The sequence below is a fragment of the Lepidochelys kempii genome, chromosome 11, assembly GCF_965140265.1.
Source record: "Lepidochelys kempii isolate rLepKem1 chromosome 11, rLepKem1.hap2, whole genome shotgun sequence".
Taxonomy (NCBI): Eukaryota; Metazoa; Chordata; order Testudines; family Cheloniidae; genus Lepidochelys; species Lepidochelys kempii.
The window spans coordinates 26250643-26276397 of NC_133266.1; the positions used below are offsets into that span (position 1 = coordinate 26250643).

General features: G+C 39.4%; 1 protein-coding gene across 4 annotated transcripts in view; it reads left to right on the forward strand.

Moving 5' to 3' along the window:
• The window catches only part of EPC2 (enhancer of polycomb homolog 2), a 159739-nt gene that overhangs the window by 97386 nt on the left and 36598 nt on the right, over positions 1-25755 (forward strand). For 3 of the 4 annotated variants that reach the window (XM_073305426.1, XM_073305429.1, XM_073305428.1), the window contains exons 2-4: positions 7398-7557; positions 19389-19534; positions 25244-25450. In XM_073305426.1, coding sequence (XP_073161527.1) covers positions 7398-7557; positions 19389-19534; positions 25244-25450 — 513 coding nt within the window. Of the gene's footprint in view, positions 1-7396; positions 7558-19388; positions 19535-25243; positions 25451-25755 lie in introns of all 4 variants that reach the window. The other variant, XM_073305427.1, reaches the window with a different exon arrangement.

Below are 25755 nucleotides of genomic sequence, written 5' to 3' on the forward strand. Positions count from 1 at the left end.
AAGGGAGGCCAAATTTCTTGGGGGTGGAGAATCCTAGCTAATAGTTCACTTTGGCCAGTGCAGAGGCTCTGTATGGTGCTGATGGAAGTACTATAGTTATGCTCTTTCCACACAAAGAGAATTCTGACAGGTCTTCTATAAAACATGAAGTCATAGATACTTTTAGGGTGGGAAAAGAATGCAGGCACGGGAAGTATGTTCTTTCCAAAAGAGACAATGCATCTGCATAAATCAGGGGAGCTCAAAACAAGGCCTTGCTAAGAGAAACTGTCATATCCTGTTGGACAGAGAGGAATCCAGTCTCCATTGTAGACTTCCATATTGTAAAAAAAGATCAACAAAATAGCAGACTGGCTGAGCAGATGAATGTAGTCACAAGGCCACTATTCAGTGCAATTACAGAATAGATGGACTAACCACAGGAGAAAACAAAAGGTGTCCCTTTTCTGTTTTTTTCGAAGACCAGAAATGCGATTTACTAAAATTGCCTTTTGTACAATTTCTAATAGATTCATGTTTGCATCTTGGAAATCTGTAAGAAAGCAAATTGGCCTAGCCCTGAAAAGGTTAAAGACCACTTGACCAGGGTTGTCATCAGATTCCATAACTATTAGGGATCTTGTCAGTGTTGTGCAAAGGTGTTAATGCAGCATCCTACACACTTTCTTTAAAATCTGTATTTGAGATTTTCAGAGTTGACGAAGATTCACAACTCCAATTTTAATGGGAGTTATGTCAAATAAGTCCCCAAATCAGGTTTGAAAATCTCAACCTATAACTTTAATGTCCTAAATTCAGTAGATGTAGTGTTCACACAATCGGACATCCAAGCTTTAGTGTAGTAACCTTTTTACGGTTTCCGTCTTTCTCCTTCCCTTAATTTTGTTTTGGTTTGGAAATAGAGCAGGCTGCTGCTTACTTCTGGGTGGGCCTGGAAGAGATTTAATCTGATAAGAGAAATCTGTCTAAGAATTTTCCGTAGAGTTTTGGGGAAGCACAGTGGTGACATCTGCCACTTCACAGTGCTGCAACTTCCTTGCTATGGGGTGTGAAAAAACATCATCCCCCCGCCCCCCGAGCGCTGCAAGTTTCAGCTCTGTAAAGTGGCAGTGTAGACAAGGCCTTTCAGCGCTGGTAGCTACTCCCCTCTTGGGGGTGGGGTTTTTTTTACAGCACTGGGAGAGCTCTTTCCCAGCGCTGGTGCCACGACTACACAGCCACGTTAAAGTGCTGCCGTGTCAGCACTTTTTAACTTTGCTAGTGAAGACATACCCTGAGTTACAAAAAAACTAATTTCTTACCTGCTAAAATTTCTTGGGTTTGTAAAACTTCCTTTAGGATAATTTCAACATTCCTATAATATTTTTTACCTTTAAATTACTGATATGTACTTAACTCCTATTTAACAGTTTTTATACGCAAATTAGTTATTTATAGGATGAATAAATAACAGAATATTCTTTTTTAACCTGTTTTCACTTTTTGATGATGATTGTTAAATCATTGTTCTTAACTACCTTTCCTCTCAATGTGAAGATTATATCAAATTAGATCTTACTTTTCCATTGCAATTTATTTTTTAGAAAAGTCTGCTCTTCGAGTGTACCATGGATATTTCTATTTTAGTAACTAAAGTGAATGACCCTAAGCTATATCATTTGTAATCTTTCATCAGTGTTGTGACTGTATTTTAATGCTATGAATTAAATCTACACTCATTGCTTAATTGAATGTTTACATATATATTTAACTCTCTCTTAGGAAAATTGTGATTCATTTGAATATTACAAACTATGCTTAAACTGCAAGAATAATTCATATTAAACTTAGCTATTTTTGATTTGAATGTTCAGTTTTTGTTTTTAGCATTAAAGTGATATATCAGTTTAAATCACATTTGTCTGACTTTTTGAGACATTAGAAATGGGAAAAAAGTTTCTCTACCTTTTAGTTTCTTTCTTTGTTCATTTGGCAGCACTTGCATTTTCAGTTTCACTGTTTTGTCTTTATAGTAATTCAGTTAGTTGTTTGTATGGACCTTTCATTCACCAGCAGGGGAGATTAAAACCACAAAAAATGGCAGAAATCTTAGGCAATATACTGAAGAGTACTTCGTCTTAGTATGTCCAACACTTCTTTTAACTCCTCTTGAAAACTGATTATATTTCAAGTTTGCTGTATCCCTTTTAGTAGATCTAGTCTAATATGAAAGTCTTTAATACAGCAAACAGGATTTCAATTGTAGGAATTGACATTTAGCTTGTATAGATTTTTTTTTCATGAAGTTTTGACTCTTTAGAAAATTTTGATAGGATTTTGCAATTGCAAAATTTTGTTGGTTAGTCTGTGACCCTTGAGATAAAGGACAGTTGTTTCAGAAAATCATAGTATGTTTCAGTACTGTGTTTTTATTTATAGTTGAGAATTCATGTTTGTTTGTTTTTTCATTAAGACAGAGTAATCCTTAATTACCTCTCAGTTTTTGTAAACTTTCTTTGTATACTTTTTTTTCTTATTTGTGGTATTTTTTAAAGATTTTTAAGAAAATGTGAATTTTTTTATTTCCATTATTAAATAAAATATAGAAATATTTCCAGAGCAAAAGAAGGTTTCCTGAATCTCAATTGTTATATGCCTTCCCTTTCAAACAGGTAAACTTTCTCTGTCCCTTCATCAATCAGTACATTTTTATTCCTTACTTTCTATACAAATTGGGTTACTTTATCTTATTTTCAAAAAGTTTGTTTTTAAAATGCAAGTGATTTAACCCCTGGTATGGCATTTCTAAGGTAGCTTGAGGCTTGTTGCCTTCAACGATTTCAGAGCACTTTATTCAGCATCTATTTTGCGGTCCTTTTAATAGAAATTTATGGTTACTTTGGATAAAATGTCAAATTGAAAAAGGAACAGGAATTCTGTTGCATGACAAAGTTTGACCGTGGATGCCTTGCACATTTATATTGCACAGATTGAGTAAGTCTTTGACACCGTGCAGTATGTTCACTAATAAAAGGTGCAAGAGAATTTAACTAAATGTATTAGAACAAAATCTCAGAGGAAAACTTGCTAAATCTAATTAATTATATGACTTCTGAAAGTATGAAATGTCAGCACGGGAAGTTAAGTGCAGGAGGGAAAAGCAAGTGCCTTGGGAATGACTAGAAATCCAATTAAGGTCTGAATAGGAGAAATTTACATGTCAGTCAAACAAGTGGTTTCTGGAAGCTGTACAAGGCCATAAAATGGGATGGTGCCATTACCACCTTGCAATAAGGTTACTTCGCAGTGCAGGAGAGATAGTAGTGGCTGCATTGATGGTGTTAGTAAGTACATCAATAACGTTTGTAATGTTGGATTACAGATGAAGTGGTGTCAATCGGAATTAGATCAGTGCATGGAATCCTTGAAAACTAGGGATTCTCAAGGTGAATGCTATTATAATTTAAACCGTGAATCTGACTCTGTGTGGTCATCCTGTCATCCCAGGCCTACTTCAAAGCTGTGTCTGCAATAAAAAACTCCAAGGTCACAGATTCTCCATAAAGAGAAATTTAATACCCTTGCCACTTCATCAAACACTTGGGATTAGGCACCAGGTTACGTACGGTGTTCATCTGGGAGGAGAACTAGACAGTTTACTATCCCATCTTCTACTTCCCAAACTTCAGTGAAATTTTTCATGTAGTTTGACAGTGATGGTCTCCTGTACTGATCTTCTCACTTGTTGCAGATTTTATGTTGATGCAGGTTGCAATCCATATAAATTAAAACAAAAGGTCCTCTCTAAGTATGTTTAGGGAAACAGGAGTTACAACAGCCAGGTAAGGGGACAGGTACGTTCTTCAGGGTGTGCTGACAATGAAAATAGTGGTCTGGACGAAGAAGATTTTGAAGAAGTAAAATAAGGGCATGTCCTACAGACTCGGGAAAGATCAGGGATACTAGAAATTTATGTTTTTAGAATAAAATGCAGGAATCGTAGTTTCAGTGACCTATCTGAGGAAAAGGAATGGCAGGAAAAAACTGTTGGTATTTTCCCACCTCAGTTGTAGATCAGTCTTCTGGTCCGCTTGATGTGTTGTATTGATAACAATTAGTGTCACTGCTTGGTGAAAGTATGAGCACAAGAGACGGACATTGGAGTTATTTGTGGGAGGGAAGACCATCCAAAACCCAAGATGCTGGGAAGGGAAGAGAGTAATGGGGGCTTTTTTCTATTCACCCCTTCTTCCAACAGCCAGGAGTGTGAAGGAATAGGTAGAATAGAGAATCTGAACCCCTTACAGCAAGGCAGTGGTGGAGTCAGAGAGATTAAAAATTCCCTTACGGCAGCAAGAGAGAATTTGGCTTCAAGTTTGTCATAATCCTGTTAGCCTGATACGAAAGATGAAGCCCCCAAGAAGGTTCCATGGAAGGACCGTAATATGTCATCCTCTCCATTCCCAGCAGCTGCAAATCTGGTGTGCATCTGGCATTTTCTCTGGGTCTTCCTAGTTCACCACTTACCTTTTCATGTCCATTTTATTGCTAGGAGGTTTAGTCTCTGATTAGTAGGTTTCATACATTTTCCCAGCCTTGTTTGCATAAACCATTGTTTATGCAAAGTTACACTGCAAATATAATTGTATATTATGTTTTCTAGCATCTTTCTTTCTTTGTTTCATGGATTATAATGTGAACATTTTACAAAATCAATTGAAGGAGAAAAATCACAATTATCCTATGCTAATCCACATGTGTAGTTGGATTTGCACCAAAATAACTAGTAAGAGATATATGGATGATAAAGAATTCTGGTAACCTAATAAAGGGATAGTGTAATTCATACTTCCTGTGACTTGGGTTTGGTTATTCTGTCTCCAGTAGGGTAAGAGTACAAAGTATAAAGCTGGGGTTGGCAACCTGCAGCATGCGTGCTGATTTTTTTACTGGCACATTCCTGCCAGCCGGCATCCTGGCCGCCGCCCCTGCTCAGCGCGCTGCCGGCCTGGGTGAATGGAACCTCAAGCCTGCAGCGGGCTGAGTGGGGCTGGCGGCCAGGTCCCCGGCTGGCAGGAGCTGCTGGTCTGGGGTTCTGTCTGCCGCTGTAGTGTATTAAATTTCTCCCTGTAGGAATGTGCTACTTGCCGAGCACCAGGACTGGCAGCCGTAAGTAGTACACCGTAAGTAGCACATTCCTATGGGAAAAATTTAATACACTACACCAGGGTAGGGAAGGCTGTGCCTCCCCGAACAGCTGGCCCACTTCCCGCCTCCTGACTGCCCCCCTCATAACCCCTGACCCATCCAACCCCCCCTCTCCCCCCCCCACACTCCCTGTCCCCCTCAGAACCCTACACCCATCCAGCCCACCCTGCTCCTTGTTCTCCTGACTGCCCTCTCCCAGGACCCCCTCCATCGGCCCCCCCATCCAAGCCCCCCTGCTCCCTGTCCCCTGACTGCCCCGACATCTATCCACACCCCCAACCCTTAACAGGCCCCCCTGGACTCCCACGCCTATCGAACCAGCAGCCATAAGCAGGACACCGTAAGTAGTACATTCCTGTGGGGAGCAATTTAATACACTACACCCAGCCCTGCAGAGCCTGCTGACGGTCTGGAGTTCTTAAAATATGTTCTCTCACCCCTTATTCAAAAATTACACTACAATTAGCTTAAAAACTAGAAAACTTAAAAACTTTGTATATTACAGTAATCCTTAAAATTAAAATAATAAATACGTAGGTTTGATGAAACAAAGTAGTTGTACTTACGTGCCTGTGCTTAATTTGTGTTTTCGATGATTTACCTTCTAAAAAAACTCGCATGTGTCTCACCCCCAGAAAGGGCATCTCGCACCCCTAGGGGGTGCATGCACCCCAGGTTAAGAACCACTGCACTAAATTGATAAGATCTGAGTTTTAATTTAATTTTAAATGAAGCTTCTTAAACATTTTAAAAACCTTGTTTACTTTACATACAACAATAGTTTAGTTACATAATATAGACTTATAGAGAAAGACCTTCTAAGAACGTTAAAATGTATTACTGGCACGCAAAACCTTAAATCAGAGTGAATAAATGAAGACTCAGCACACCACTTCTGAAAGGTTGCTGACCCTTGGTATAAAGGAACACTGTTGCATATTTGAGTAATTGGAGTTCCACAAATATTCTCTGTGTTCTTCTGTGGGGAAATATGTGCCTGTTACTTTTGCCTATTATAGTATTCTTTAAAAAAAAAACAAACCACAAAATGGAAGCAGGTAACAAATGAACATAAGAATGGCCATACTGGGTCAGACCAGTGGTCCATCTAGCCCAGTAACCTGTCTTCCAACAGTGGCCAATGCCAGATGCTTCAAAGCGAATGAACAGAGCAGGGCAATTATCAAATTATCCATCCCCCTGTCGTCTAGTCCCAGTATCTAGCAGTCAGAGTCTTAGGGACAGCAAGAGCATGGGATTGGATCCCTGACTGGCTAATAACCATTGATGGACCTACTCCATGAACTTATCTAATTCTTTTTAGAACCCACTTATAGTTTTGGCCTGCACAAACTCCCCTGGCAACGTTCCACAGGTTAACTGTGTGTTGTGTGAAGAAGTACTCCCTTCTGTTTGTTTTAAACCTGCTGCCTATTAATTTCATTAGGTGACCCCTAGTTCTTGTGTTATGAGAAAGGAAGTGTTATTTACCCTTATTCACTTTCTCCATACCATTCATGAGTTTATAGACATGTCATATATCCACTTAGTCCTGTCTTTTCCAAGCGTAATGGTCCCAGTCTTTTAAATCTTTCCTTATATGGAAGCTGTTCCATACCCTTAATCATTTTTTGTTGTCTTCTTTCCATTCTGAAAACTGGCTGGTGGAACAATGTTCAATAAAAACATGGTATTTTTTTGTGTTTGGGAGTGGATCAAGTTAGTTCAGGATCTTGATTTGAACCGTGGGCTTCCCATTCTATAAGGAATTAATGTGCATACATTGCTAATTTTGAGCCATGACACTTTCTATACCCCTTTTAGATTATTTTGTTTAACTTGCAACACCTGCTGTCTGTTTTTCTCATTTTAAAAAAAGGGTAGTGAGTATGCTTAGAAGATGTTTTCCTCTCTCTAGAGTCCCCTATATCATTTATGGAAGCTTGAGATATTTTTCCTTATTTGGAACCTGTCAACAGCTGAATTTGCCTATGACTTGGTGGTAAATGCAGAGGACTCTTTTTCTCCCATTACTGTACCCTGCTGGCCTGGAAGCAAAAAACAAAACACCAACAACAATTTTACTAGGATCTTCTCCATGACACTGAAGAACACTACTGCTAGGAAAATGGGCTAACTTTATCCTTTTTTTATATTTTAAAAAAATAAATGCTGTCATCTAAATAAATTCTAAATTTTTCCTCTTTCAGGAACACCATTTACAACGAGCTATTTCGGCACAGCAAGTCTTTAGAGAAAAGAAAGAGAGCATGGTTATCCCAGTTCCTGAGGCAGAGAGCAATGTCAACTATTACAATCGCCTGTACAAAGGAGAGTTTAAACAACCAAAGCAGTTCATTCACATTCAGCGTAAGTTCATGGATATGTTGTTCTGTCTTCCTTTAAGTTAACTTGGGAATGTTCTTAATGATTGCAGAGGCAAAATTATAAAAGTATTTGTGGGGTAGGTGGAAGGATCCCCAAAAAACCTGGTAAGAGTTAAAGTAGCTAAGTCCTTGTTTCTCCTTTGAAGTAGCCTGGAGGATTTGGGGATTGAGGGAGAGAGGAAGGTATTATTTGCATGGCTGGCTTGTGGATTCCCATAGTGACTTTTTGTATGTGATTAAGATAGCCAGTAACCAGAGGACAAATCCTACTAGTTATCTGTTTTGTTGATCACACCATCATAGAATCCATTTGATTTCCTAACTCTGAGGTGGAATAACTGAAGGAGCCATACTAAAAGTTGTCTGTGATGATTGTTTTTTGTCATCAGTTTTTGATGCTCTGGTTCCTGTTGCCTGTTATCTGTACTCGCAGATCACTTTAGCATGAAGACAGATTAAATAGGAGAATATCTATAGTAGAAATCACTGTATCTGGTCAAAAGAACGGGCTCTTCACTGTAGTGTATGTGAAGTTCCAACTTGCAGAAATATTCTGGGCTACAGGTAATTTTGGTGAATTTGTGTAGGTTTTGCAAAAATGTAGAATTGCATATTTATTATTGCAAAGACTTTTCAATTTGTCATACCTGAGACTTCCCTGATTTGGATGGGATTGACTACCTGTGTGGTAATAGGTGCATTTTAGGGGGAGACAAACATAAGGTCACTGTTTGCTTTGTTTTTGAATAGTCATGTTCTCTGAGGTATTTAGGTTGACAGCTTGTAGACTGGACTCGTCCTACTTGTCTGATTATTGTAAACTCTTTGGGCATAGACCATCTTTAGGTTCTGTGTTTGTACCACACTTAGTACAGTGGGGTGCTAGTCTGTGACTGGGGCTCCTTTTCACTACCACAGTACAAATAAATCAAAATAATAAAACTTTGTGGTAAGACACTGGGTCTAGTTATTGGTGGAATTTATCAATGTTTTTCTGGGAAGGCGTGAAACCAAGCACTTTTCAAATGGTTGATTGTTAAGCCCATACTCAAGAAATCCTCTCTTGCCGCTGACCTCCTTGCTGGTTGTCAGCCTGACCCTCTTTATTTTATTTTTTAAATTTTTTGTAAGGATTATTGGCAAAGTTACGTTGAAGTGTCTTGGATAATACAGAAGTCCTCTGATCCCCTTGACTTCTTTTGTTAGGTTTGTTTGATACATACTATGTTGATTTTATTGTTCTGCATCCTGTGCCAGATATAGATCCTCTATTGATTCTCTGTGTTCTTTGAAGATGTTTCAACATCCATGAATCTATTATTTACAAGGTGCCATTGAGCTGTCTATGAATATAGATGGAGATAGACTTATTTGAATGTGTCTGGTTTTTTTTCTCATGGGGAGAACCCAAAGAGTACTATTAGTTAGTTTTTGAATTGTCATCTGCATGCTGCTGATGCTGTCCTCTATTTCTGTTTCATTGCACCTGGGTGGTGTATTTTCTTGTCTTTCCTAGTATATTTCCAAAATTGGGAGTTGTATGAAGATGAGTTGGCTGAAGCCCCCTTTTGGATAAGACGGAGATGATGCTAATAGTGTGAGGAAGCAGCCAAAGGAAATAGTATCAATAAAACTCTTTTGGTTTAAATGAAAATAAAAAATTCACATGCCTAACCAAAATAGTTACATTGGTACAAAAACTGTTCATAGACCATCCTTAGTTGCCAAGGGGCTGCTGCTCAGTTCCATATAGTTTACACTGTCAGCAAGCAGTTCACAGAAAAATGAACTTTGATTCTCTTTTGTGATTTGTTACATGTACCGACATTAACCAATTAATCTTTTTATTTTAAGTAGATATCCATTCATATTACAGTTGCTCTTATGATAGTGAATTGTGGTTTCATAAATCTTGGGCTGTGACTTAGTTTGGAAAGGATGAACAAACTAAGGTCATGTCTATGCTGTAGGCACCGTAGCTACACCTCTGTAATCCTGTAGTGTCGATGCAGACTACAGCATGAAAGGTTTTTTTTTTGTTGCTGTTGGAACTCTACCTCCCTGAGCAACAGCAGCTTATCGACAGAAGCATTCTTCTGTTGACCTAGCTGCATCTATAGTGGAGGTTAGGTCGACGTAGCTATATAGTTCAGTGGTGTGGATTTTTCACACCCCTGAGTGCTATAGTTATGTCGGTTGACTCAAGTTTTAAGTGTACACCAGGCCTAAAAGTAAAAGAGAATCAGTGGTAAAAAACTACGTTAATGCAGAGTTCATGTTGTTTGGTAGTATGTTGTCTCCTTGCAGAATGCTGAGTTGAGCAAAACTCAAACTTTTGAAAGCTAGGCAGTGCACCAAGATGCCCTGTTAATACAGTTTTATTCTGCCAATGCCCCAGCTGCTGTAATGTGCCACCTCCTTTTACAAAGTATTCTGTCACCTGCTGGATTCCACATAACACTATTAAAGCACAAACAGGAGAAGAAGGAGGGGGGAAAAAAGATTGCCAATGCCACTTTTCCTTTGCTCCTTTTGGAGCTTGCAGTAGCCAGTGGGAATTATGTGCATATGCTACAGGTGCAGTCAGTGTGTTAGGTTTACCAGCATTAAATGGGAGAGGTAGTAATTGGGCCTGCTTGCTAAAGGTGTGTTTGTGAGATGAGGACATGTGTGGATTGCTTTGAGGTGTATAGGATTATAATATGAAGAGATCTAGGTTTCCTTTTGTGTGTGAGCAAAGGGAACAGCTGCATGTGTACCTTCAGGATCCAGCATGCATCATTTCAGTGCAGAGTTATGCACATTTTTATAATTAGTAGGGCACAGGGGTTTTATTACAAAGGGTTTTGTCCATCGTGAGCTGGGGTATGAGAGCAGCCTGAGCATTTATTATCTGCAAGCACTTCAGGTAAAATGAGTGTGGTCAGTAACAGGTGGTGTTGACCTGAATGGTGCTGACAGTAGTTAGCTCTGCTTGGTAGAGGTGTGTTTGCGAGATCTGTGGATTACTTTGAGGTGTGTGACAGAGCTGGGGTTGAGATATGAGGAGTTCTACGTTTTGTACCGTCTCATGTATGAGGAAAGGAAATAGGTGTATTTCAGTATGCAGTATTCATAATTTCTGTACAGCACTGTGGAGATTGCCAGTGGTGGGGCTTTTTTTACAAAGGATTATTGTCAGTAGTGAGGTGAAATATGAACGAATTCTAATGCTTTAATGATGGTTAAGTGAACATGTAGGTTGAGATGGTATCCTGTGAGTAACAGGACATCTACCTTTGAGGTAAGAGGTGTTATTCCTAGATTGCAGAGAGAGAGAGACGCGCGCACGCACGCTTTCCTTGAGCTAGTATGCTAAAAATATCAGTATAGCACTGGAGTAGCATGAGTGGTGGCTTGTGCTAGTTGCCAGAGTACAAACACCCTGGACTCCATGGGGTGTATACTTGGGAGGATAGCTCAAATCACTGCCTGTGCTGCCCTAGCTACGCTGCTGTTTTTTAGCGTGCTAGTTCGAGCAGAGCTAGCATGGGTACATCTCTGTTAGCTGGGAGTCACACCTCCCAGCCCAAATGTAGATGTATCCTCAGGGTAAAGGAGTTGTAAAAGGTTGCAAGGTGACTCTTAAAATACCATATGTATAAACTTTTTCTGTGCATTTTTGGCTAGTATGTGAGTGTATTCCAGGATCCAAATCTTGTAGTGAGAGAGGCTAATGTGAGTATGTACACATTGAATGAAGTGTTGCTCAAGGAGGATAAAGAGAAGGTGGGTGGGAAACCTTTCTTTTTCCTTTTTGTCCTCTAATAGTGTTAGATGGAATCTTGTGGGTGAGAGTGAGTAGGTTGTAGAAGGAGGTGAAGAGATGGTACATTTCAGCACCTTGGGGGTTGGCAGAGTAAAGGGTATGTGTTAATGAGGCATATTGGAACATTGCTGAAAGAAGACAGTTAAGGCAACCGTAACTTTCCATTTCCTGATTTTTCAGAAGTTTGAGCTTTGTGCAACTCCGCCTTCTGCAGTGGGAAGATGTACCACCAAGCAATCTTAACCTTGCACTAACATACTTTTTTGCCATTGAATTTATTATTTTTTTTTAGATATGTTGTTTTTCGGAGTTAGTAATCATTTAGGCAGATGTACATATAATGTCTTGCAATTAGCAAACTCAGCCAGTGCCACCCCTCTCTCCCCCTTGCGCACAAGCCCCCCACTCACTTTGCTTTCACACCTCCCCAGACATGCCACTGACCTATTCACCTTGTTCTTCCTCCAATCTGGCCTCATCTCCACTACTGTACTCACACCTCCCCCCAACAAGTAGGGGACAAATCTTAAAATCTTCATTCCCTGGTATACAAACGTTTCTGTTGCCATTTTTCTCTTATACCTCCCCTCCTGTAACCAACTCACGTATAGTACCTGGAGTGAAAGACAACTGTATTACAGAGGAGTAGTGTTCCTGGTTTTGTTTCACAGTGGTTGGAGGGTGGAGTTTGTTGCAGGGTTGGCATGGGTTTCCATTCCAAAGTTCTGACCGTTAGACCCCTGTCTAATAGATGTATCCCATCTCTGAGAAACACTGAGGTTTCAGAGCTTGTAATGTTTCTGTGCCATACAGTACATCGTTTCCAGTCAGCCATGAACCCTACAATTTTCCAATTAATGTTCTTCCAATACTTACTAATAGCTTTCATGCAGTGTTGGGGTGCACTGGCAGAGCTGTGAGGTGCAGGGGGGTTTGGTGCACAGGCAAGGCTGAGGGTGCCATGCCTCCCTCACCTGAGCCCTACCCTCCATCTCCATTAACCACCCTCTTTTTGCTGCAGCCCCAAACTCCTTTCCTCTAGTTCCCCTAATATCTCTCCCTTCCCAAGAATATTTTCCCCACAAATACTTAGATTATTTTCCTCCCAAAATGAAATTGCCACCCCAGACTCTCATTTAGGCTTGGACTATACTAGAAAATTAAGCCTGCTTAATTATGTTGCTCAGGGGTGTGAAAAATCCACATCCCTGAGTGACGTAGTTAAGTTGACCTAACCCCAGTGTAGACAGTGCTAGGTTGACAGAAGAATTATTCCATCAACCTAGCTACTGTCTCTCTCTAGGAGGTGGATTGCCTACTTGTTGGTGATGGGGGACTTCAACTATCCTGACATCTGTTGGGAAAACTATACAGCAGGGCACAGATTATCCAAAAAGTTCTTGGAACATATTGGAGACATCTTTTTATTACAGAAGGTGACTAGGGGAGAGGCTTTTCTGGATTTGATTCTGACAACAGGGAGGAACTAGTTGAGAATCTGAAGGTAGAAGGCGCTTGGATGAAAGTGATCATGCAATGATAGCGTTCATGACTCTAAGGAATGATAGGAGAGAAAATAGCAGAATAAAGAAAATGGACTTCAAGAAGGCAGACTTGAACAAAGTCGGAGAACTGGTAGGTAAGATCCCGTGGGAAGTAAATTTAAGGGAAAAAAGAGTTCAGGAGAGTTGGTAGTTTTTTAAAAGAGACATTATTAGGGGCACAGGAGCAAACTATCCCAGTGTGTAGGAAAGATAGGAAAAATGATAAGAGACCACCCTGGCTTAATCAGGAGATCTTCAATTACCTGAAACTCAAAGAAGAGTCATACAAAAAATGGAAACTAGGTCAAAATATGAAGGATGAATATAAAAAACCAACACAAGTATGTAGGGTTAAAATTAGAAAGGCCAAGGCACAAAACCACATTAAACTAGCTAGGAATATAAAAGGTAACAAGAAAGCATTTTACAAATACGTGAGAAGCAAGAGGAAGACCAAGGAGAGCTTAGGCCCATTACTCAATGAGGAGGGAAAGACAGTAACAGAAAACACCATAATGGCTAAAGTGTCATGAAAAAAGGTAGCAGTCATTGGATGACTACATAGTGAACATGGTTAATAGGATAGGATCTGAGGCTGAAATGGGGAAAGAATAAGTTAGATGCCTTCAGGTCAGCAGACCATGAAGAAATACATCCTAGAATACTTAAGGAACTGGCTGAAGCGATCCTTGAACCATTAGAAATAATTTTGAGAAGGGGAGGGATCCCGAAGGATTGGAAAAGGCAAATATAGTACTTATCTATAAAAAGGGGAATAAGGACAACCTAGGTAATTATAGACCAGTCAGCTTAACTTTGGTACCTGGAAAGATAATGGATCAAACAATTAATTTGTAAGCACTTACAAGAAAATAAGGTAATTAACAGTCAACATGGATTTGTCAAGAACAAATCATGTCAAACCAAGCTAATATCCTTCTTTGACAGGGTAATGAGCATTGTGGATGGGGGGAAGCAGTGGATGTGATGTATCTTGAATTTAGTGAGGCTTTTGACACTGTCTCTCACATGACCTTGTCATTAAAAAAAAAAAAGAAAACACTAGAGAAATATAGCTTCGATGAACCTACTGTAAGGTAGGTGCACAACTGGCTGGAAAAGAGTAGTCAGAGTAGTTATCAATAATTCACAATTGAGCAGGAAAGGTATATCAAGTTGGGGTCCTGCATGGATCTGTCAGGGGTCCGTATCTTTGTAAATGATTTGGATAATGGCATAGAGAGTACGCTTATAAAGTTGGTGGACAAATCCAAGCTGGGAGGGGTTGCAGGCATGCTGGAGGACAGGATTAGAATTTCAAAATGATCTTGACAAACTGGAGAAAAAGTCTGAATAAAATAGGATGAAGTTCAATAAGGACAAAAGCAAAGTACTACACTTGGGAAGGAATAATCAGTTGCACAAATACACGTTGGGAAATGATTGCCTACGAAAGAAAACTGCAGAAAGGGATCTGGGGGTTGTAGTGGATCACAAACTAAATGAATCAACAATCTAATACTGTTGCAAAAAAAGTGAACATCATCCTGCATGTATTAGCAAGAGTGTAAGAATGCACAAGAAGTGCTTTTTTCGCTCTACTTCACGCTGATAAGGCCTCAACTGGAGTATTGTGTCCAGTTCTGGGCACCACACTTTCAGAAAGATGTGAACAAATTGGAGAAAGTCTAGAGAAGAGCAACAAAAATGATTAAAGATCAAGAAAACATGACCTGCAAGGAAAGACTGAAAAAACTGGGTTTGTTTAGTCTGGAGAAGAGAAGACTGAGTTGGGGGCATAAGTCTTCAAGTACATAAAAGGATGTTATAAAGAGGAGGGTGATAAATTGTTCTCCTTAACCACTGAGGTCAGGACAAAAAGTAATGGGCTTAAGTTGCAGCAAGGGAGATTTAGGTTAGACATTAGGAAAGACTTCCTAACTGTAAGGGTAGTTGAGCACTGGAACAAATTACCTAGGGAAGTTGTGGAATCTTTGTCATTGGAGGTTTTTAAGAACAATTTAGACAAACACCTGTCAGTGAAGGTCTAGATAATACTTAACTCTGCCTTGGTGCTGGAGACTGGACTAGATGACAAATTGAGTTTCCTTCCAGTTCTATATTTCTCTGATTCTATGAACAACCTTGAATAAAACGCAACAGATTGACACCTATTTGACTCATATCACATCACATAGTTTGATCTCTCCTTGGCGAGGGAGGGAGGTGGCCCCTAGAAACTTTTTTTAAAATGGCAGGTGATGGTGGGGTTCATCTCTCCGGAACCCCTAGCACCAATGATTGTTTCCCTGCACCCTTCTGAGGCATACCAGATTTCAAAGAAATCTGACTAAGCATGTTGATGTTAGAGGATTTAGAAATCTTAAACTTTAAAAGATGATATGATGTAATCTTAACTGTAGTGGCACTCTTGCACCACTATTATGTCTTTGTTTAGATATTAATGTTTTGAACAGTAAAGATGTAGAAAGGAACACAGTCTTAATAGAATTCTTTGGTTTGGAATCAATATTCTAAAAAAAGTGGATAATCTAATTTGTATATTATGTAAAACATTAATCTATTAAAATTAAAAGGCAAGGGTTTTTACTAAATTTCAGCCCCTGTGGCTTACTGTATTAAGTATAATCCATTACTTACAGTACAATAAAAGTAAGTTCCCTTTTGTTAATTTCTGAATTGTTGGTGTGAGAAAAGGTAGTAGTATCCTGGTACGGTAGCATTTCTTTCCCAGCAACCCTTGTTTATTTTTAAAATAAAATAGAGGCATTTCAAAATTAGATTCTAACTGAACCCACAAAATTTTAAATCCATTGCAATTAATCTATTACAAAAAACCCTATTAATGTGATTAAGACCATGTTAAGGCATATTTTTAGATCCCCCCTCATTGAGTGTAGTGAATAAATCCGTATTTTCTTCTTTCTTGCAAGTACAGTACTCCTTCCCCAAATTTAAAAATAAATGAAACATTTAGACTAGGGCTGTCAAGTGATTAAAAAATTAATTGAACTGTTAAAGAATAATAGAATATAATTTATTTAAATATTTTTGGATGTTTTCTACATTTTCAAATATATTGATTTCAGTAACCACACAGAATACAAAGTGTACAGTGCTCATTTTATATTATTTTTATTACAAATATTTGCACAGTAAAAAACAAAAGAAATAGTTTTTCAATTAATCTAATACAAGCACTCTAGAGCAATCTCTTTATCATGAAAGTTGAACTTATAAATGTAGAATTATGTACAAAAACATAACTGTACTCAAAAATAAAACAGTGTAAAACTTTAGAGCCTACAAGTCCATTCAGTCCTACTTGTTCATCCAATCACTCAGACAAATAAGTTTGCAAGAGATAATGTTGCCTGCTTCTTGTTTACAATGTCATCTGAAAGTGATAACAGGTGTGGCCCTATTGTAGCCAGCGTTGCAAGATATTTACGTGCCAGATGCACTAAAGATTCGTATGTGCCTTCATGCTTCAACCACCCTTCTAGAGGACATGTGTCCATGCCTCTGATGGCTTCTGCTCGATAATGATCCAAATCAGTGTGAACCAATGGATATTCATTTTCATCATCTGAGTAAGATGCCATTAGCAGAAGATAAATTTTCTTTTCTAGTGATCCAGTTCTGTAGGTTCCGCATCAGAGAGTTGCTCTTTTAAGACTTCTGAAAGCGTGCTCCACACGTCATCCCACTCAGATTTTGGAAGGCACTTCAGATTCTTAAACACTGGGTTGAGTGCTGTAGCTATCTTTAGAAATCTCACATTGATATCTTCTTCGTGTTTTGTGAAATCTGCAGTGAAAGTGTTCTTAAAACGAACATGTGCTTGGTCATCATCCAAGATTGCTATAACATGAAATATATGGCAGAATGTGGGTAAAACAGAGCAGGAGACATACAATTCTCCCCCAAGGAGTTCAGTCACAAATGTAACTAACACATTTTTTTTTAATGAGCGTCGTCAGCATGGAATCATGTCCTCTGGAATGGTGGCCAAAGCATGAATGGGCATACGAATGTTTATACCTTTTAATGTCCGCTACAAAAGTGCCATGCAAACGCCTGTTCTCACTTTCAGGTGACACTGCATATAAGAAGGGGGCAGCATTATGTTCTGTAAATGTAAACAAACTTATTTGTCTTAGCGATTGGTTGCACAAGAAGTAGGACTGAATGGACTTGTAGGCTATAAAGTTTTACATTATGTTTTTTGAGTGCAGTTATGTAATCTACGTTTGTAAGTTGCACTTCCACGATAGAGACTGCATTTCAGTACTTACATGTAGTGAATTGAAAAATGGTCTTTGTTTATCATTTTTACAGTGCAGATATTTGTAATAATAAAGTGAGCACTGTGTTGTAATAGAAATCAATATATTTGAAAATGTAGGAAAAAAATCCAAAATATTTAATAAATTTCAATTGGTATTTTATTGTTTAACAATGTGATTAAAAGTGTGCTTAATCATGATTAATTTTTTTAATCTTGATTAATTTTTTTGAGTTAATCACATGAGTTGACTGCGATTAATCGCAGTCCTAATTTAGACCTGAGCATTATCAGCCCCAACCATTCAAAATGTATGCATCAGCCCCCCCCCCCCCCCCAAGAAATGGGGTCTTAAAAATCATAAGGTTATAAAATTTTTATTCTTTTTCTTTGCTTTCTGATGTCTGAACCATTAGGGTTTGTGTTTTAAGGCTTTTTCTGAATCCATGAGGGCTACACACTTCTTTAATGAGAGTTGAGTCTCATGTAAACATGAGTCTCCAGCGGTTAGGTATTTAAGGGAAAACATAAAATAACACAGCACTCATGATAAAATTTCTGGAGTTGGCAACACTGAAAACATGGCGTTTTTTTCCTCCAACAACTCTAGACCCAGCTAATTCACAGTAAAAATTTCCTACACATCTTTTACAATTTCTTCAAAAACTGTAATATATATTTAAAATAATGAAATCTTGGTAACATGAAGTCTCACTACTGCAACTCTAAACAGGGGAAAGACTGCTGGCTTTTTATTTAAACTGTTTTTATTTTGGTGTGGATGAACGAAGGTGCAAGTTTGCAAGATTTTATAAATACAATTTTCCACAATATTTTACAAATTCATGGTTCAGTTTTCATCTTTTCAATCTATGGACTTTAATTGAGAAGCTAGGACCCAGTGTTGTGAACTGTAACATTCTCACAAGTCTTTTTTTCTAAGTAATAAATTGTATTGATTATCAGATTTCCGTTTAAATAAAATCTTACATAAACTTTTGACACACACTGTGGAGCTATTTTTAATACAATTTCAGTGATTCAGTACTTGATAATGTTTATTATCTATGTATTTATAGCACAGCACCTATATTCAATTCTGAATTAAATACTAAAGTTTTTGTTGCCCTAAGGTAAATAAATAAAACATCTTCACTGGTTTTACTGCAGTAATCATGAAAATTAAATGATTTGGGGGTTGAAAGACTCCTTATGCCATTTTCAACTTTTTAGGTTCCTAGCTTGAAACATTCACTAATTGAATGTTAGCACTAATTGGATGTTCTTGCCATTGTTAGGACTTCAGTAATCTATCTGAAATGAATTGGCATTGCTGCATTATCTACCTGATACTTGTCCTGTCCAGATTACATTTTAACTGACAGAGACAAAGATTTAATATTCGTGGAAGCTGAAGTTATGCTCTAAATTCTAGAGAAACAATTTCCAGGTCAAAGCTGGGGCGTGTCATCAGGGCAGTATGGTTGGGGACGGAAGGGGAAAAGAGACTTGGCCGCTTTTTCATTCTTCCTGTGCTGTACCTGTTTTGGGCATTAATAGTGCCTTAATTTCCATTGGTGTTGATCGAGCACTTTTATAAACACAATACAAATTAAAAAAAAAAAATTAAAAACCCACAATATATTACATACGCTAATGATCTAAGTTATCTCAATTTAGCTGCCACTTTAAATTTTTTTGTTTTTGTGCGTTGGAGGGAGAGAAGTTAAGTTGGCCTGGGTAAAATGTTAACCCTGATTTTTAGTGAGAATTTTAAATTAGATTTTTTTTTAAACTAAATCTTACGGTGACTGATATATAAAGTGACTCAATCTCTTTATAATTCAGCATCTGATATTAATATAACTTGGCTCTGACCTTTTCCCCTTTGCTGAATACATACTAAAGAAAAGTAGGTTTTAATTTAAATTAAATATATCAGAATATTGGAAAACATTACCATGAACGGATGTGAAACTTACAAATTTAAGACATAAGAGGTCATCTAGTTTGAAAGGTGTTAATTTGCAGCTAAAAATGGTGCTTTGTTTTGTTTTTCTGAAACGTTACTGTAATACCTTAATTTGGAATCCTTAACATAAATAAGTGACTTCTGTAACTAAAAGCAGCTTTTATATATGTTTCTGTTTCAGCCTTCAATCTGGACAATGAACAACCAGATTACGATATGGACTCTGAAGATGAGACATTATTAAACAGACTCAATCGGAAGATGGAAATCAAGCCGCTGCAGTTTGAAATTATGATTGACAGGCTTGAAAAAGCTAGTTCTAATCAGGTATTTCACTCTTTTTAAAGAAATAATTCTCTCTTGTTTTACTGATAATCATTCTCATCAATGTTTTGATTTTGTTTCACTTCTATTTAATCTTTTACATATTTTTCTTAACCCTTGAGTATCATTACTTTGCATCCCACTAATTATTTGAAAAACACAACCCCAGATGCATTGTGTGGTTTCATAAAACCACTGTACTCCTCTTTATCTTATTAGTCAGTCAGAGTCGCTAAATGTTTAATTACCTAGAATGAAAACGGTAAGTGAAATAGTGTTTTTGTTTTTTTTATTGTCCTCGTTGAATTCTAAAATTTAGTGCAATAGAAGAGGACAGCTATCATCCTGTTTTGTCAATATCAGTGTTAAAGAGATATCAACTTTAGTAGGCTGACAGTTTTTTGCATGAACATCCTGATTTTCCTTAGCTTTCCATTTCTTTGGTCCAGTTTCGGATTTAGCGTGCGGGTGGTGTTGGTGGCCAATGATACACAGGAGGTCAGACCTAAAGCTTCTGGTGGTCCCTTTTGTCTTTAAATTCTATAACTTTGGGGAAAAAATCTGACATTTTTAATTTGTATTGTAATTTAAAAAGAAAACCAAAAAGCCTGAAACAAGCTAAACTCAGGATTTTTCTTTGTTGTGACAGGCTGATCTTTAGTAGCTTTAGTTTACTTTCCAAACTTAGTTCCTGTTCCTGCGAATTGGGTAACACTCTGTTTCCATTGACTTCAGTGGAAATCCTAGAACTTCATTTGGAGTTGAGTGCTCAGTAACTTGGTGGTGCACATCCCTCTTGCAGAACCAGCTCTTAGTTTGGATTCTAATTTGAGCTGTGTCTTTTATAAAAATCCCTTAATGATTTACTATTTTAATGTTTTACCCTAAATATGCAAAAAGTGTATTAGAAATTTCTTAAATAGTTTCTCTATATTACGCTACAATTATGAAAGGTAATTCTGAGGGCACTTTTAACCTCTTTTGGTTCAAATTTTAGCAATAATAAACTGTAATCTGATGGGGAGTGTCAAGTAAATAAACTAATCTGTTACTAAGATACATTTTTCTCTTTCTTTTTTTTCTTTTTTTTTTAAATCTCACATCTTGCAGGTTGTAGATACAGATTACTTTTCTTTTTGTAGGGAGTGTAAGATGATGTGAAGACTCACTAATCAGGAAAGGAAAAATAAAAATCCCAGTGACTGGTCACTTCACTTTCCTTTTTTCAGGCATGCTTCTTTTCAAAAAATAAAACTCAAGAACAAATCAACTCAAACTACTGGGTAATAACCACCTGTGACCTTTTACATTTCAACCAGTTGTGTGGGGAAGGACATGCATTTCCTCTTGATTCCCGCTTTTGCACCAGCTTCTGCTTTTGTTTTATAACTCTGACTAGATCAGGGGTCTCAAACTCGAATCACCAGGAGGGCCACATGAGGACTCGTACGTTGGCCCAAGGGCCGCATCGGTCCCCCGCTGTCTCTGCCCCCCACTCTACCCCCTCCTCTGCCCCGTAGGGTGCAGCGGGGGCTCAGGGCAGGGAGTTGGGGTGCAGGAGGTAGTGCGGGGTGCAGCAGGGGGCTCAGGGTAGGGAGTTAGGGAGCGGCAGGGGGCTCAGGGCAGGGCGTTGGGGTACAGGAGGGAGTGCAGAGTGTGGCAGGGGATTGGGATGCAGGCAGGGGGCTCAAGGCAGGGAGTTGGGGTATAGGAGGGGTTCAGGTTCCGGCCCGGCGCCTCTTACCTTGAGTGGCTCCGGGGTGGCAGGGGCGTGCACCAGGGCCATGGTGGGCTCCCTGGCCGCTGCGCTCCGGGAAGCGGTGGGCACCCTGTCCCTGAGGCCCCCGGGGGAGGAGGAGCAGAGAACTCTGTGAACTGTTCTTCCCTGTGGGTACCTCCTCCGAAGCTCCCATTGGCCACGATTCCCCGTTCTAGCCAATGGGAGCTTCAGGGGAGGTAACCACAGGCTCACTGAGTTCTCTGCTCCCCCTCCCTCTGGGGCTGCAGGGAAGCAGTGCCCTCAGCACCACAGTGTTGGCAAATCCGTGGGCCAGATCGAAAGCCCTGAGGGGCCAGATCCGGCCTGGGGCTGTAGTTTGCCCACCCCTGGCCTGGAGGTAGGCTGGGGTGCGGCGCGCTGTGGCAAGGGTGCTTGGAGGGGATGCTTGGTGGGCCGCAGGGAAGAACCCGGTTGGCTGCCCACGGCCCGTGTGTTTGAGACTCCTGGACTAGATCATCACCCCTCTCATGCCAAAGTGCTTTTACACCTTGTCACAGGGGGCTCCGGCAAACTGGAAGTTGGGTTGCTCTTCGTTTTTTTGCTTAGTTGGGTAGCTCCAGCAAAGGACTGAAGGAAAATTTTGGTTTCTTTTTCTCTTCAGTTAGCAGCTTGTCTTCATTAACCGGTCTCTTTTCTACATTTGCCATGGATAAGATGCTTCAATGAACCCCTTAGCTGGTTAAAGATGAATGACTCTCAGAAAAGGAGACTCAAGAAGTGCTCGTTGTGTGGAGTCGACTGTGTGTACGCTTTCCAGGGAGCAGAATGGCCTACAGTGGTCACATAACCTTTTCCCACCCTTGGGTAGACAGTGGTTAGGATCTCTAGCTAGTGCTGTATCTTGCTGGGAAGCTGAGGCCAGCCACAGTGAGAAACATGGTAGGGAAAGGGCTGAGGAGCCTCTGTATATGTCACAGCTGGATCTGAATACTGTACAGTTCATTCCAACTCAGTAAATTATACGCCTGGGGGCTCTCTTTAGTGCTGCTATTAAGAGACCCTCCCCTTTGCAGGAGAGTGAAAAAGTAAGGAAGTCCAGGGAGAAATTTTCCATAAGTTGAACAAGTATTGAGTTATGATTTTGTTCACAGAACTGGTGCGATGGAAGCACTCTTGTCATCTCCTAAGTGCTTTCCTGACTCTCGGGGGGCTCAATTAGGAGAGCTTCATGCGTCTGTTCTTGGCAACGTGATCAGACAAATTTCTGCCTGTGGAAATTCCCAGAGAATTTTACTGAAAGCCCTTCCAGTGCAGGAGCCCCACAGGACAGTCATCACCAGCAACACCAGTTTCTGGAATTGGGAAAAAGCCCAGGAGACATGGCATAAGCAAGAAAGGGATGCATGTGTCCGTCTCCTTGAGCTCAGAGCCGTGAGACTAGCATTAATGTTGTTCTAAGAGACCGTCTCCAAGCTAGTCAGTTCTTCATTTCAACAAAACTGTGGTGGTCTTGTTTATTATGTGCCAGATGCTCACTAGGAATAGAACTTGAATCAGAGAAGAATGTTCTCTTAGAATAAATGGGGAAGAATCTCAGAGCCTTAAAAATAAGTGTCCTGGAGCCCTCAATTTGCAGGCGATTAATGGAGTTGTAAAGCCTTCAGTCTTGATGATTTTGATTGGAGGGAAAAGAAATGAATCCCCCAAGGACTGTGTTAAAAGTAAAGGGAGATGAAGGAATGTTGATTCTTGTCTCTCTTGCCTGGCCTTACAATTCAAGCTGGTTAACTGATGATCTAATCAACAAGGGCCCACTCTTTTTGGATTTGATGTCTCCAGGGCCGTTTCATTTTACTGCCGAAGGAAAACTACATTGAAAGGATTGGTGTGTGAGAAGCAAACCTTGAAACATCTGGGGCTGTCTCTCAAAGTGAAGCAGACACTTAGATGAGATTAAGAAAGTTGTCTGCCTCCAGGGTCCACAGCTCCACTTGGAATACTCTTTTGGTTTGCACCAATGCTAGAAGATAAAAGGCCAAAGTGGTGCTCTGTTCCCTATGTTCTTGGAGTTTCTTTAACTGGATAAAGGTCTTTCTCTCAGTATGTTGAGAAACAGGGTTTAGTAGTGAGAGAGCTGTGGAGACACACTGAGTGGGTTCGCATCCCTTAGTAGCCAGATTTTTTTCAGAGCAGTTGGAACACGTTTTGGCTAAACAAATAATTGTTACTCCTTGGCCAGTGTAGTGCTTCAAACGAGTATTTATCTCTTGTAAAACACTGGCATTGGTTATTCTTATTTTGGCTCTCAATTAAAATGACCTTTCTGGTGACCCTAATTAGGATGAACTTGAAGTCCTCTCGTGGTGATTCCTCTTTCTGTTTTTCCACAGTGTTAAAGTAACAAATCTCTTGGTTCTCAGCTTTACGTTGAAGTTGAATGCTGAGTTGCACAGGAATCTAGAGATTACGCTCCTTCCCTTTAGGCTTCTGATAATGAAAGAGCTTGGCATTTCCTAGATGCCATTGGGGTCCTGAAATCTTACCTACACAAAGTCAAAGAAGTCAGTGGTTCAAACTCCTTGTTATTCTTGTGTTCTGGCAAAGAAAGAGCAATTTATTTTTCTGTTGGTCCTTGCTAAATGGATTTGAGTATGGATTAAGGAAGCATATATATCAAAGGGCTTTGTGTGTCCTATGGAGGCATTAGGAATTGCTGATTATAATGTGACTGCTTCATGGGGAGTGTCTGAGTTGACGAAATGTGTCACGCAGCTTTTTGGTGCTCTGCATAACTTCATGGACCATTTTGTGGATGCTGGCGCTTCTGCTGATACTTTGGGGTATAGGATTCAGAGTACTGAATCTGAGTGTTAGGAACCACTAGGCAAAAAAATTTTTTTTAGATTGTTGGATCCCTACAAGCAGAAACAAGTTGGATCCCACCTGTAAATTGTTTTTCTATATGGGCTCCCAAAACTCTGGAATCCACCTAAGAATCTTATTTTGTACATAGTTTGTATTGTCGTTTTATTTGGAATGTGGGTCCTGCTGATGAAGTTAAAAGCTGTTCAGTGAGGTTCAGTTGCTAGCTGAAGAGAAGAAAAATGCCAAATGATCCTGTCAGTCAATTTGAGGCGCTATCTGAGAAAGCAAAAGGACAACCCCCCACCACCACCTGTGTCCATATTAATGGAGCCCCTTGTGGAAATATAATTAGCAGGTAGGGCTGGCCAAAAGTCCACTTTCCTGTTACAGTAGAGAGAACAAAATTAAATAACGAATCCTGTTCCCAATGCAGAACTGATATTTTTAAAATATTAATTCATAAAGAAAACCGAAGAAGGAAAAACTGAGTATTTTAGAATTTCTGAAATGCTATTCACAGTAATGGACAGAGTGGCTTTTTGAAAGTTTAATATATATTTGTACATAGATGAAGTACATATACTTTTCTCTGTAGATATTGTATGGGCATGTGAGCAGGTGCGTGTGGCCACTAAGGCTAATATTCATTCGAGGCAGAATGGATGTAAAACTGCTATATTGGTGTTGTGGGAATAATAGTAGTGTAAGGACGGAATTCCTGACTTCCCTTCTTTTTTTTGCCATTGCTCTCCTTGCACTGCTACAGATTATATAGCTAGTACTCGTACGAGTCAGAATAGACAAAACGACTGTGTTAGTGCTAAGTGGCAGTGGTTATTGTCAAGATATCACTTATTTTATAACGTCAAAAAAAATTCCACTGCTGATGTTTATCATGTCCTTTTACTTTAGGATGGATGGTAGGCTTAATACTACTCACATGCCACTGCCACAGAACTCCTTTTGAGGTTGAGTAATCACCTTCATGTTACAGTGCAAATCAAGCCTTTCAATACAAGAGAATTGTTAGCTTTATCTAGAAGCTTTAGAAAGAAGGATGAATGAAGATTGTAAATGACTTTCTCCTTGCTGTTCTTACTGAACTACATCTTTGTGTTTTCTTTCAGCTTGTAACACTTCAGGAAGCTAAATTGCTGCTAAATGAGGATGATTACCTTATTAAAGCTGTCTATGACTACTGGGTGAGAAAACGTAAGAACTGCAGGGGGCCATCCCTTATCCCTCAAATCAAACAAGAAAAAAGAGATGGCTCCACCAACAATGACCCTTATGTTGCCTTTCGGAGGAGAACTGAGAAAATGCAGACTCGAAAGGTAATTTGTGAATATAGGACTGGATCCTGCAGCATGCTAATCACTCTGGTCTCAATCCAGCAAAGTCCAGAGTGCTCAGCACTTTGTAGGATAACCCCATAATATGCCTAAAATTAGTTATCTATCAACTAGTCTCTTTGTACTGCATTCATCGTTGTAGTATCTAACTAATGTCCTGAATAAATTTGAACCTTGTTAAACTGACACAATCAATTTGTAATCTAGCCTGTTTTCTAATAATAAAAGTAGCTAAGGTCATACTCTCCTGCTTTTGTGGTTTTACAGTCCGTTTCCTGTGTAGTACC